At 42.6% G+C, this 14160-nt stretch overlaps 1 protein-coding gene across 1 annotated transcript; it reads right to left on the reverse strand.

The window, feature by feature from the left end:
* Positions 1-3756: 3756 nt before the first annotated feature.
* LOC144761547 (olfactory receptor 5AP2-like) lies at positions 3757-4719 on the reverse strand. The gene has a single exon (XM_078646861.1). It carries the CDS (start codon positions 4717-4719, stop codon positions 3757-3759), a length of 963 nt encoding a protein of 320 aa, XP_078502987.1.
* Between the last annotated feature and the right edge of the window lie 9441 nt (positions 4720-14160).

The raw sequence follows: 14160 nt of genomic DNA on the forward strand, positions 1-14160 counted from the left end.
AACCTTGATATTAGCAAGGTTCCTAAGCGATAAAAATATCGCCGCTAAACCAACATAGCGATAATTATCGCTAGTTGTTGGTAATATGCCCCATGATCCTTTGGACCATTGCTGTTTGACCATACAACTGGACTGGCCTCAGGAGGAGCTAGTGTCTCAACAGGGGGTTTCTGGGCGCTACACAATCTGACATAATGTTTTCCTAACATGGGCTGGAATGTGATTGTCTAAATAACTTGTAGCTGTAATGCTTCCGTCGGGAACTATATGCAAAAAATCTTTGGAATTCCTAGTTCTGGATGTTTTGAGTAGGTCGAACCAGTTAGCATCTATCCTGTTCTGTTTAGATTTAGCTATGATATGTTTATATCTCCCTTTCATGTCTCTAATCTTTTGAACATCTCCCTGTCGAAGAGTCATAATTAGTTCTGATTTGCCCTTCATACGATCTGCATTATACCAAGGGGAAATGTTCAGGGTAGATAGATTACCAGATCGATATTCAGCTCTACACACTGATCTTAAAGAGCTGAACAAGCTCTGGTAAACTCCCATGAAAGAATCCTCACTAGAGGGGTTGTCAACTAGGGTACTAACTATAAAATTGAAGGTTTTATAAATTGAAGTCATAATATCAGACTTGGTTGAAAGTTTTTCCCAAGTAATTGCTCTCCTAAAAGATAATGTGCATTTATAGTGGTTAGAACTGGGAATTGTGCTGGAGAGAATTGCAGGTTTAATAGGGTTAAAGTATACTCACTGTCTGTTCTTGCTCGCACACTGAAGTCAGACAGTGAGTACTATGGGCCCGATTCACATAACTAACTTAAGACAAAATCCTAAACGTACTACTTTTGGTATTCACAGAAGTTAGGATTTTGTCTTAAAACAGACTTAAGACAGACTTAAGACAGACTTAAGACAGAATCCTAACTTAAGTCTGTCTTAAGTCTGTCTTAAGTCTGTCTTAAGTCTGTCTTAAGACAAAATCCTAACTTATGTGAATACCAAAAGTTGTACGTTTAGGGTTTTGTCTTAAGTTAGTTCTGTGAATCAGCCCCTATATTTCTAGATCTAGAAATTCAAAGTCAATCCTGCTCTTAGTTTCACTAGAGTAATGGACTTCTTATGGGAGCTCACCAAACGAATGTAGATGTTAAACAAATTAATACATAAACCATTAGATCCTCTCATGGTCAACCCAATTACATGCTCACAACCAATAGATACTTGCTTCACAGTTAAATTTAGAGGTATGTGAATACATATTAAGACACCACCTATAGGTCGACCCGCTCTCAAGGGTATTGCCTCAACACTAAAATTTATATGGTAATTTATGTTTACAGGGATTGGAGACCAGGTCCCTCAGTTATGGGTATTTGCTGTAGAGAAGCTCAGCAAGTCAGCTTGCTGTGCTTCCCTACACCAAAGTGAAAGGGTAGGAATGCTCTGTATTTATGCAATACAGTGTATTGCTGTCCTTTCCTCCTGTGCTGGTGCCATTTCAGCAGCCTAGTGCCACCCATTGTGCAAGGGTGTCTGTAGTGACAGCAGGATTGTTTTTGTGCAGAAAGGGGCGCCTTCCTGCACAGCATTAATCCTAAATGGCGTTTACCTCTTGCTTTGTATGCTGCAGAATGCAGCACCCAGAAAGAGGAAAAATCTAGAAGAAATAAAGGGGCATATTATCAAGGGATTTATCTCCGCTTTTTTGGCTTTAAAAGCCAAGAAAGCGGAGATAAAATTATCTCCCTATCAGCAACAGGGTGCTAACACGCAAATTCGCATGTCAGCACCCTTTTTCTCTATGCTTCCCCTTGTATCTCTAATGAGATGCAAAGGGGGCGTTCCAAAGAATAATAATGGGAGAAATGTTGTTAAGCGACGTTTTTCCTTCTATCAAGGATTTCGCTAACCCTGTTAGTGATAAAAAAAAGCAGCGCTAACCACGGTTAGCACTGCTTTTTTTACACCTGGTATTTTCCTGACTTAGCCATGATATCCTATGGAAGGTGGATATCACGGCTAAGTTTGTGAGCCCCTATCATCAAGCTAACTCCAAACTTTGAGAGATTATCCTTGGTTTTCCAGCGATAATCTCTCATTTGACAGTTAGCGCGAGGATTTTTATCACTTCTGAGATAAACCTTGCTAATAGCAAGTTATCTCTGCGATAATTTCCGGCGATGCTTAGCGTTAAAAAATTAGTTGCTAAGCCTCGTTAGCGATAAATATCGCTAATCGTTGGTAATATGCCCCAAAGTTCTTTCTATTGCTTACGCCTCACCTTGAGAGACGTGAGGTTTTTGTGCTTCCCCAGGTTTACATTCTCTTGTAAATCTGGGGAAAAGTCAAACTCCATGAGTATTGCATGGGAAAACCCATTGCAGTGCCCATGGAACACTTCCAGAGCACAGAATATGGCAACGCATTGATTTGAGCTGCCTTGTCTTACTTCATATCTATGAGGTCATTCAAAGCCAGGTACATCGGCTTTTCATGGCCTCATAGATAGGATTTTGCTATTAGCTTTGCTGGATCATCACAAACAATGACACTCGGGTGATGCACAGGGCTCATGAATAAGCTTAACAAACAAACCTAAAACATTCCAAGAGAATTGTGAATCAGATAAAGAAGCTAACCACTCTGCTGAGGAGTTTGATAGTTAAAGCAGGAAGAAAGCTGTGTCCATATTTCGGGCAGCCATATGGGATGGGCTACTGGCTCCTAGATCTGAGTTCTCTTTTACAGTCATAGATAGATCAAGTTTGATTCAAACTGCTCCGGAGTTCAGGATGTGCTGTAGTGGGCATAGGTGGAGTAGGCTCTGCAAGTTCTGGGGTATAGCAACAGTTCGATGTAAGACTGGGTTGTTGTCCTCAGTAGATTCCAGGCTTATTTTAAATTGAATGTTATAGCCTGTCAGTGTTAAAGTCCTTGCCTCCATTGTCATCATAATGTCAACTAAATCATGGGCATTAAGTGTAAGCTTAGTAGTCGAATTCATTTGCTTGACCTACCAGGCGTTCACCTGAGATTACATCTTTGTGAATTATGGTACTGCATTGGTGATTAAATCGGATCCAGTGAATGGTCTTGTTGATGAGTGCCTCCATGCCCTCTTTTAGGCATGGTTTCGGCTTGGATCCAATAAGTCAAATGTATGAATGTTTGATAAAAATACGCCTTAACTCATTTATAAACACACATGTTAAAGATGCTAAATACTGGAAACCAAGAGGCAGATTTACTAATATTTAACGCAAAGGAGTGCAACCAGACAATTTGGTGAACTGTGCTGCAAGAATGGAGAGGGCAGGAAAGCACAATATCTACTAGGAAATGACATTTGCTGCCAATCACCATTTCAGGCACCTTTGCAAAGTGGTGGAAAGGTTACAGTCAAGATTGTTTTTGAGAATGTAGGAACACCATCCAGCACAAAAATAATCCTCTGAGCCTTTTCATACTTCTCTGAGTGCTGCAGAATTCAACACACATACAAAAGTCGAAAAAAGAGAAATAAACGTGTTTCTCCTCGTCATGCCTCCCTTGGGAAGGCGTACTATTTTTACGCATTCACAGGTTTACTCATGTTAGTAAATCTGAGAATGCCCAAAAGCTACCAAAGTGGTTTTGCATGACATAGTAAATCTCACACAAGAACTTGCGTTGACCTTGCTTCACCTTGAATGATGCAAGGGCAACGCAAGCCCTTGATAAATCCGACCCTAAACTACCCAAAGAGTCTCAAGATAAGCGAGCGGAACATCTCTGATTTGATGCACAGGTTCCAGCAATTAGTTTTCTCAGGGTTTGTTTCATCTCTTTGTTCCTAAGGCTGTAAATCAGTGGGTTCAACATAGGAATCATCACCATATAGAACACTGATGCCACTTGGTCCTGGGCCATGGAGTGACTGGAAGTGGGCTTGCCGTACATGAAAACAAGCGTGCCAAAAAACAAGGTTACACACACAAAGTGGGAAGAGCAAGTGCTGAAGGCTTTCTTTCTCCCATCTGTGGAAGGTATCTTCAAAATTGCAGATACGATGTAAAAGTATGAGATAAGAATGATGATAAGGGATATTACTATAAGGCCACCAGCTGATGAAACAAGCACCACTTCATTTACTGTGGTATCAGAACAGGCAAGCTTGATGATGGGAGGAGCATCACAATAGAAATGGGTGATCTTATTTGACTTACAGAAGGGCAAAGTAAAAGTCAAAACAGCATTTATCGTTCCATTGGTCAGAGCAATCACAAGAATCAAAACAACAAAGTAGATACAGGTTTGATGGTTGATGATGACAGGATACAGCAATGGATTACAAATAGCTGAGTATCGATCATAGGCCATCACCGCCAAGAGAAACACCTCAGAACCCCCAACGACAAATGACAAAAACATCTGTGCTACACATCCAGACAATGGAATTGCCTTAGTCCTTGATAAGAAGTTGGCAAGCAAGATAGGAAGAGTAACTGAGGACAAAAACATGTCTATAAAGGACAAACTACAGAGAAAGAAGTACATAGGTATGTGAAGATGCCTGTTTAACCCAATTAGTGACATGATGCCGATGTTGCATACAAGAGTAATAATGTAAACCATGAGGAAGAACAGGAAGAGTGGAAGCTGCAGAGCTGGGTCTTCTGTAAGTCCAAGGAGGATGAACTCTGTCACCTGGGTCCAGTTGCTTATTTGCATTGATTCAAATTAAGGTATCTTCTACTAAAGAAGGAGATATAACATCGCCATGTGATATTAGAAACAGCTACCATATGGTTAGCTAATTACAAAAAAGATAGACATAGTGCAATACAGAAGGAATTTTAAGGATTTTAGAAATTATGGACTAGTACGACTTTGTTGATCACTGACTCATGTCCTTATTATGATGTTGGTGGTTGGACCACCTACCGCTACTGTGGCGGTTTGGAGACCGCCCGGCTAGCAGTCGAATTAGGATGGGACCGCCCTGCTGGGATCTTAAAGTTCTATTTTTACATTGAGGATTGTGCTGCAGCCCAGTAAAAGGGCTGCAGCACAAGCTGCAATGTAAAAGAGCACTTTGTGAACATCCATGCAATTGTGCATGGATATGTGTGGGGGCACAACATGGACACTTTATATTGGCCCGCGAGGGATGGAACCCTGTTTGGGGTCCCAAAAGTCCATTTCTGACAGTATTTTCATGGCACTCGGACCCATCCATGAAAAGGCTGGCGGAAAGTGACATTGTAATTCTGACGGTAGAGCCTGGCTTGGCACCACCTGCATTTAGGATCACCATTCCAACTGCCGTTCCATCAGGATCACTGATCCTGGTGGAGACAGCGGTCCGTCCCCGACTGACCAGGGTCTGACCACCACATTGTAATGTGCCGGTCGGACGAAAGGGCTGTCTGTCGGTGGACCATCACCGTCGGCCTGTCGGTCCAACCAACATCATAATGAGGCCCTATTTACTTTGTTTGAGGAACCTTGAGAATCCTTGACTTTGATGATATTTCAGGGGAACTAGGTGAAAGGAGAAAGGATTGTTTATTGAACGATTATATAAAGCTATCAGTTCTACATTCATGGATTTGTTTCCACCATTATTTGTGAGGATTTGTAAGGAAATATGGAATGTAAAAACCATAGTCAATTACTGCAAACCATGCAGAAGCATCTCTGTACAACGGCTTCACCTGTTTTAAATTTCTGAATTCAACCTATTTCAATTATACACGGGACAAATGTATTTTTCTTTCTTTACAAAAATATATAATTGTTATGGTTAGCCATGAGATTTCCACATATTTTGCGAGTTTAATAATTAATTATTTTCTACTCTAAATCCAATCCGGTCACATTTGTGTTTGAATGCGTGATGGTAGATTTAGCTACATGTAATGAGATATTAATGTAGCTTACAAAGTTTTGTAGTAACATTTTTTACTGGCTATATCTTTGTAGTCCGTTTTCACATTCTGTCACCTAAGAATGGCTAATTATAGTCCTACACACCTGTGAGCAGATAGCCGAGCAGTGTACCTATTTTTCGGTGTGGCAATAATATCCCTCCACACAAAGGGCCAGAAGTACGACCATTGACTTTTGCGACTCGCAAATTGCAACAAATTGCGAGTGGCAATTTGAGAGTCGCAAAAGTCAATGTACAAGAGTGTCTGAGACACTGTTTGCGATTCCCAATAGGGTCATAAATTGCAAGACTCATGAATATTAATAAGGCTGTCGCAATATGGCTAGCACTCCCAGGGATTGTGGCCTGTTGAGGTCATCATACCTCCATATCTGGCACTGCTTTTAATAAAAAGTACTTTTTTTGTGAATGCGTTCACAAAAAAAAGTAATTTTAATTTAAATTTTTTAAGGGCAGGCAGTGGTCCCTGAGACCACTGCCTGCCCTTGAAAAATGTTGGCGCATGCATTCCCAGAGGGGATGGGGTCCCCTGGTGACCCCTTCCTGTTTGTGAGTGCTTTACCTCCCTTCTGAGAAGGGTGGTAAACTGCGAGTGTTTTGCAACTGTAATTGCGGTCGCAAAACAATCTTACATAGCTGTTGGGGTCGCTATTAGGAAGGGAATGCCCCTTCCTAATAGCTAGTTGCTAAACACTATTTTGCAAGTAATACAGCAGCTTACCTTCTAAGTGCTATGGAGGCTTCTTCAGTAGAGTGGACTGTGATATTTTTATTGTCTTGTTATTTAAAGAGAATCTAATAAAAGCTATTGTGAATTAACAAAATAGTGTTAGATCAATATTTAAGCATTACATAGTTTTGTGATTTAGTCCAGTGGTCTCCTCACAGGCATTTGGAAATAAAAAGGCTGGGGTAGTTTTACTGGGGGTTGGTAGGAGGCCACACACCCACACATACACACTCAATCACACACATGCATCAAAACACAACACACAAAAACATACATAATTCACAACACTCACTCACAAATACACATGCATTCAAATATCCACGCACCCATGCACCAAACATAAAGAACACATCAAAATTACCTTCCCTGAAAAAAGGGAAACTTCAGAGCTCACAGGAGGGTTGGGACTGCTGTCTTCCCTCACCTGCCACAGACAAGGATTTGGTCAATAAGACCCTGACCCACACATGTGAGGAGCAGTGTTCCCAGGAACCTGCGCGCCTGTGCGGGCGCACACATCTCTCACTCAGAGCGCGCAGTGTCCTATTTAAAGCGCGCACACAGCAGAACCCTTGAGGTGTTCACATCACCGGGAGTGCCAGGAGGTATGTTTGCTTTTTTATGGCAGCCTGTGCATGCATTTAGCAGTAAGAAGCTCGTGAACTTGCTGCATTTCATTTCCTAATGTGGCTTGGCTGGGGGGTGATTGTGGGCCATTGTGAAAATATTTCTGTTAATTGCAGTGCATGAGAGTGCTGTGATTAACAGGAATACTATCACAAAGGTCAACAATCAGCCGGCAGCCGCACTCCAGTAAAAATGAAATGTAGCAAGTCCGAAACCACAACGTGTGCTTTACACCTCGTGCTTTTGGACTTGATGCATGTTTTTTGTTAGTGGAGCGCGGGTGTGGGCTGATTGTGAGCTTTTGTGAAAATATTCCTGTTAATTGCAATGCATGATGGTACTGCAATTAACAGAAATACTTTCACAAAGGCCTTCATTCAGCCCTTAACCGTGCCCCCAGAAGCCCTGAAAGAAAAAAGAAAAGAAAAGATGCTCTTTAACAGTTCTCTTTACAAGGTGAGGGGAAGTTCTCGGTTCTATGTTTTCATAGAGAAACTTAGTGAGTGATTTTGAATTAATCTATGCGAACAGCAACAATTCAATTGTATTGGACACGTTACTTTCTCACAAATAATGTTTTAAGACACCTATGTAGATTTATTTGCGTGGCACTGGTTTCAGTCTTTGAACACTCTCCAGAAGTCTGTGAGTTTGACAATCCAGACAACACATCAGACAGGAACAAACTAGAACGTGCGCAACAACAAAGAACATCAGCAAAGCAAACAACAGAAGGTGGAGTTATGATCTCTTACTGCCCAATGGTTACAATTGTTAACCATTTATTTTCATTCGGAGAACACAGCAAACAAACTGCATTGTGGCTATGTTACCACTAGAGAGCAGCCTATACAGTGCATTGATGGTAGCGTCTATCTCTTGCTATTGTGCCAGGCTGTGGTGTTTTGTAACTTGTTTTGGGCTGATGGAAACTATTCACTTAAGAAAGCCCGACTCTATAAGGTCCTCATTTGATTTGAGCAGGTTGTACATTAATATTTCGATATGGCCTTAGGTTTAATTTCGTTTGTGTTTTTACCTCACTAGCTATGTATTTTGCATTTTGCTATCGGCTCGAACAAAAAAAAGGCCCGGGTTAAAAGCCTATATGAAATGTATGTCTGTTAGGAATAGAATTGCTTGTTTGTACCTTTCATACTTTTACATTACTGGAAAACCTTTTTTTCACTTAAATATCGTTAACAAATGCCACCCAAACACATAGGCGTGAGTGGATAATTGTCACCAGTAGGCACTTTTACAAACATGCCAGAAAATTAGCCATCCGTGAAATATATTTTATTAATCTTGGTCTGGGGCAACGAGTTAATGAAATGAAGCCCGAGTTGTATGACTGGCACGAGTTTCTTTTTGATTGAAATTTGATGGCAAGGTATATTAATGATTTGTCCTTTAGGCGAATGACTTAGTGTAAAGTATTTAGTCGATCGGTAAATATGTGTGCCTCAACTAGCCCCGGCCATTACCTTGAGTGAGCAAGGGAGTAACACCCCTACGTAAGTGTGAGAATTGTGTGCACACACACAAACATGTATGTATGTGTGCATTATGTCTCGTGCACAAGCATCACTTGTGGTTAACATCGACATAGTCAATAAACTCAATATGTAAATCAAATAGCCATTGCACACAGTGGCGTAGCAAGAGGAGGGCGATTGGCGTTTTGGGGGTGGCGGTGCGCCCCCTCTTACCTGCACCATCGTGGGGCAACAGACACAGGGACCGTGCTGCCCCTCTCACCTGCGGCTGTCGCAGGGCGGCAAACGCCTCGACCCCCAGGAGCACCAAAAGGTCTATCTACACCAATGACTGCACACAAGATCTGGAACCTCTTATCACTGATTGCACTACTGAATATTGACCTCCAAAATATCCTGGTACAAGAATATCGAGGACAGAATATCGGAAGGTAAGTGCATAAAGGGAGGTTTAAATTTACTATTCCTAACTCCACATCTGCGCACCTTGAAGATATGTATACTACGTGGGTAGTGGAGATAGGTATAAAAAAATCTAGGTTTACTTACATAGGGATTTCTTGGGGATTTCTTTTTGTCCTCTGTATTGTGTTCAATCATCATCATCAAATAACTTTCTACGGTTATTTTTTCCAAATCATCAAAGTATACAAAAAGTAAAACATTTATCTATTGACAGTCTAAAAATATTTTAAAAAGTATATTTCGAGGTCACAATTTAAAAAAGGCAATCGTAATGGTCAACCAGAGCCCACATCAAAATACATAAACAACAGCTTTAGTACAGTCCTCCTACTGGCAGCCATGCTGCTTGCAAAAACATTAAGGAAACAAGCATTTGCAATGCAATAGGTCTCGCATCGGTGAGAGTTTAAGCTATTGGCATTGTAAATGGCAATGCCTTTTATTTATGTTTTAATAACCAACACGTAAATAAAAGGCGTTGTCATTTACAATGCCAACAGCTCAAACTTTCGCAAATGCGAGACCTATTGCATTGCACTAATAATAAGGTAGAACAAAAACATAAGAAGGAACAGAAACAAAAAAAGGTACAGCTTTAGCAGTCATTCGTGGAGAACACCCTACAGGCGGAGCTATTGCGCTGAAGTATATTATAACTACAAATGCGGGTGCCGTGCTTAAGCAAAGTGGGGCGCCCAGGATAAACACAAGAAGAGGACACCAGCCTGGCAGAGGCCTCCCTCCCAATGGAGGCAGCCGAGGGAAGCGCCCCAGAACCATGTAGCCGCCTGTGCTGTGAGATCTGCACAGATGTGAGCTGCAGAGGTCGGGATACCTGAGTAGGGCAGGCGAGGGGCCAGGAGCCCACCGGGGAAGGACATGGAGGCCTTGTCAGGGCAAGGTGAGCTGGTGGGGGTGCGCTGGAGGGGCTGGGTGAGTGCATCTGGAGGCGCAGGAGCATGACACCGCAGTGTTTCAGGAGGCACTGCAATCTGTTGCAGAGCAGGGAGAGCTGTGACCAGCGGTCACCAAAATCACGTTATGGCCCACGAGCTGCGAGACAAGGGACAGTGGGAGAGGGTGGGAACAAAAGGAACACGGACAATGGTAGGGGTGGGAACAGTACACTAAAAAGAGAAGCGCTGGCTCAGGTGTGACCTAAACAAGCTGTCGCCATTGCGCGAATAAAAAAAAGTGCTTACAGACTAATTGAAGAAGACAGTATAACGTCACAAGTAAACGATCTAGTCCTGATGGACGGTCCCAAAAGGAGACAGGGTGGTAACAAGGAGAGACTAAGAAGCCTCATTATCAATCGGAAGCCAGTATTTACCATGGATGATGAAGCCGGCCAATGAAAAATATGGGCGGGGCTTCCACACCACTACTAAAAAATACCCTGATAGAGCATGCCTTGCAAAGCGAGCACCGCTTTGCGCTGCAAGGCTAGGCAAGACCTAACAACATGCATCAAGTCCAAAAGCACGACTTGCACAGCTGCTATGGTTTCAGACTGCTATGTATGACTTTTAATAATTTCAGTGATTACTAGAGACACTGTAGTTTGACGTGGTGTTTGCAAAGTGGCTGAAGTGGTCTAGGCAGTTCCTTTCCACCTTTCAAAAAGTCCCCTATGGTGCGCTGTTGCTCGTCGGTCTTACCCATTAGATTGGAATGCCTGGCTTTTATGAATGTCTACCATGTACAGTCTGATAGTAACATATAATAAGGATGGATAAGCTTTATATACAAAACATTTGCAGCCTCTGCTGAAAATCGGGAACATGATATATGATATTCCTAAAGAGTCTACCTATCTGTCAGATGCTCAGAAGGTAACTGATATTAAAAAAATAAGATGGCCACGCCCCTTTCTTTAGATGCTGCACCCACGCGCGTGGTCTGGTTCATGGTGCACATAACCTTGGCGGCAGCGCACAGAGACCTTACACTGCCGCACACAGAGGAAAAAAATTAGAGGGAACATTGGTGAGGAGGTATCACCGGGCACTACAGGGTTTAAAAGTGGAATGCCCAGGTCCAGTGCAATCAGTGACACTCCCATTCATCATGAGGGGGTGGGCCTTGTGTCACTTTTGCCAGGCTAATGAGGTCACACCCATAGGGCTGTAAAATCCTCAGCCTGGCAAAATGTCAGCTCAGGCACTGAGGAGCATGCACATATAGCACATTTCTAGCTCCTGACTGCCTGACCTGAACAAGTCTGTCAGGCTGACTTTTGTACACTCTTCTCACCAGGAAAAAGTTATTGGGCCTGGCTTCTCAGCCTGAAGGATGGGTCACGTTTTAAAATACTATTTTGAAACAGATTAGGTGGGTTTTAGATACTATACATACTATTTTGCGTTGAGTGCATTGTACATTGACACATTGTACATTACCTGGCAGTCTACATCAGCTTACGTGAGAGAACATTGTCAATCAAATAATTGAGGTGACAAAACAAAGTTATTTTTGGGTTCAGGTAAATTTGATCAAACTGTTTGAGCTTTTCTCACACATGGATTAGGTAGAGAAATTGTATTGAGGCTCTCTTTTCTTTCAGGTAATAGCCAAGAACCACCTCACCTGTGTGGCCACTTGCCCCAAAAAGCACAGGCATTAGCATGACATTATTTATAGAAACTCACATCTCCCCTTTGGGCTAGGGTTCATCACTATCCTATTGTCTGATGTGCTTCAGCCCCACATGAGTGATACAGTTTTGTTAGTTTAGTAAAGTTTCACTTGCAGGTAACATAGGACGTCCTGTACATGAAATTAACTTCTTTTAATTTTATGGTAATAATGAACTCCTTTTTGATCTGGCCTATGGGGTTCCTAGGCATCTCATGGAGATGCTCTTGCAGCAGCTCATCACATGCCCCACTACCCTATGTGATGGGCAGTCAAAGGGATCACATCAAAATAGTTTTAGCAAAATGTCCTAATGTGATTCTAGTAACCTCACATCATATATATGTTATTTCTATAGTGGGAGCCTGCCCAAAAGGCAGCAGAGCACTGTACAGGATTATAGACAATCATAAAGTCAAGTGATAGAAGAGGTAGCTGGGTCAAGGACATTAATACATTATGACAGAGTGTTATTCAAAGTAGTGAGTCTTCAACTCTTTCCTAAATTAATGAATCGTTTCTACCATACTCATTGATCCAGGTATGTTGTTTGAGATCCTGGGTGCTGTAAAAGAAGACAAATATTGCACCCACAATTACAGGACACGGGCACTCAGTCTCCATATCCTGAAGTAGTGAAAAATACATGAGAGGGCAGAGACAACAAATTGTACCCCGCTCGACTCTCCTGTGTGGTACCGTGCTACCCCAGCAGGAAATGTACCACAGGAAGTGTGCACAGTCCTATAGATATGATGTGACTTGTGATCATGGTGCTGCAAGAGGACAGATGTGCATTGAAATGATGTGTTTAGAACCTAATAAATAAACATTTGTGGTGACAGTCATAGGGAAGTTGGCATGCGCAGGCCAGTGGCTGTGTGTGGCAGGCAATTGGTCGCCCTAAGAGTTTGGGAGCAGGGCTTGCCTGGGGGATCAGCCCTCCAGCCAAACTCAAGCTGTGCAAAGCCAAATGCCGAACACAGTGGGTGGTTGGCTACCCGCAAGGCTTGGGTGCAGGGCCTTGCCACAGGCAGAGCCCTTCTGTTAAACCACCACTGCATATAGCGAAAAGCTGTGCTGAGTGGGGGAGTAAAGTGAATATGATCAAAAATCCATAATTTTACTCACAAATCATAGATTAAACTGGCATTATAGTTTTGTAGATGAGCATGTATTAGGGGTTGCCAGGGGTTGCACCTGCCACCCCTAGGTTGCCCACTGCAACCCATTACAGAGTTCTTGAGGCCTCTAGCGTTGGGTGTGATATAAGCAGAATAACCAATGGTGACAACAGAAGTGGCCCCTTCATGTAAGCGCAGTGGGGTGGGGTGTAGGCAGGTTAGGGGGTGAAAGTGACAATCAACAGGATAGGGAGTGGTTGCTTGAAATGAGGCATAGCTAGCATTCTGTTACATTTCAGCCACATTATATTAGTGCTTAAAAGAAAAGTTCAATCAGGAAGGGTAAAGAATTAACCAGTAGGCTGGTGCTTCAGCTTAGCGTCTCTGATGACCTAGAGATCTCCTCCATCAGACATGTGTGCTGATCACTAGAGGTTTTTCTCAGGGAGCAGATGACTGCAATGCCATACCTGTGAACATGCCAGCAGCTGAAATGTTATGAAAGAGATTTACCAGCGCCAGCTGAGCCAAGTTGCCAGGCAATGAACAAATCATAAGTATTTTGTTTGCCCCTCTACCATCCTGAGACTGTGTACAATAAAGACAGTCAGATCTCCGGTGGGTTAGTCCTCACTTATTTCTGCTATTATGTTTTATAATGGACAAAAGCATGCAATTTGAGGAGCTTATCCTGGCATTCACTTTTGAAATGACTAAAAAGCATGGCAAGGTTAGGATTTTTTGGTATGCTCTTTATTTAGTACTGAAATAGCCCGTCCAAATATGTTTTTAAAAAGGTATCTAACGCCCTATAATTAATCACTAAAGTGTGAACTAGTGTGAGAAATACAAACGAGTAAGAAATCAGAGTTATAGTGGCATATCAGGTGACTGGTTGTTGGACGTGGCCATTCTTAGGGGAAACTCCTAGTCTTTGCTGACTGTACCAGTTTGACTGTAGGAACTTGGGCCCCTTGCCCCTCTACAACAGATGGAAGGTGTGTCTGCTTGCCTTGCCCGCCCTGGGCAGGGGGTGCGTACGTGATGGAGTTAGGTGTGGTACCACTGTGTGCTCTGTAAACTGGTACACCACATACCCGAGGCAGGCACAGCAATGCCTAGTAGTTGGGCATAGCA

Source organism: Lissotriton helveticus, chromosome 1_1, assembly GCF_964261635.1.
Source record: "Lissotriton helveticus chromosome 1_1, aLisHel1.1, whole genome shotgun sequence".
Taxonomy (NCBI): Eukaryota; Metazoa; Chordata; class Amphibia; order Caudata; family Salamandridae; genus Lissotriton; species Lissotriton helveticus.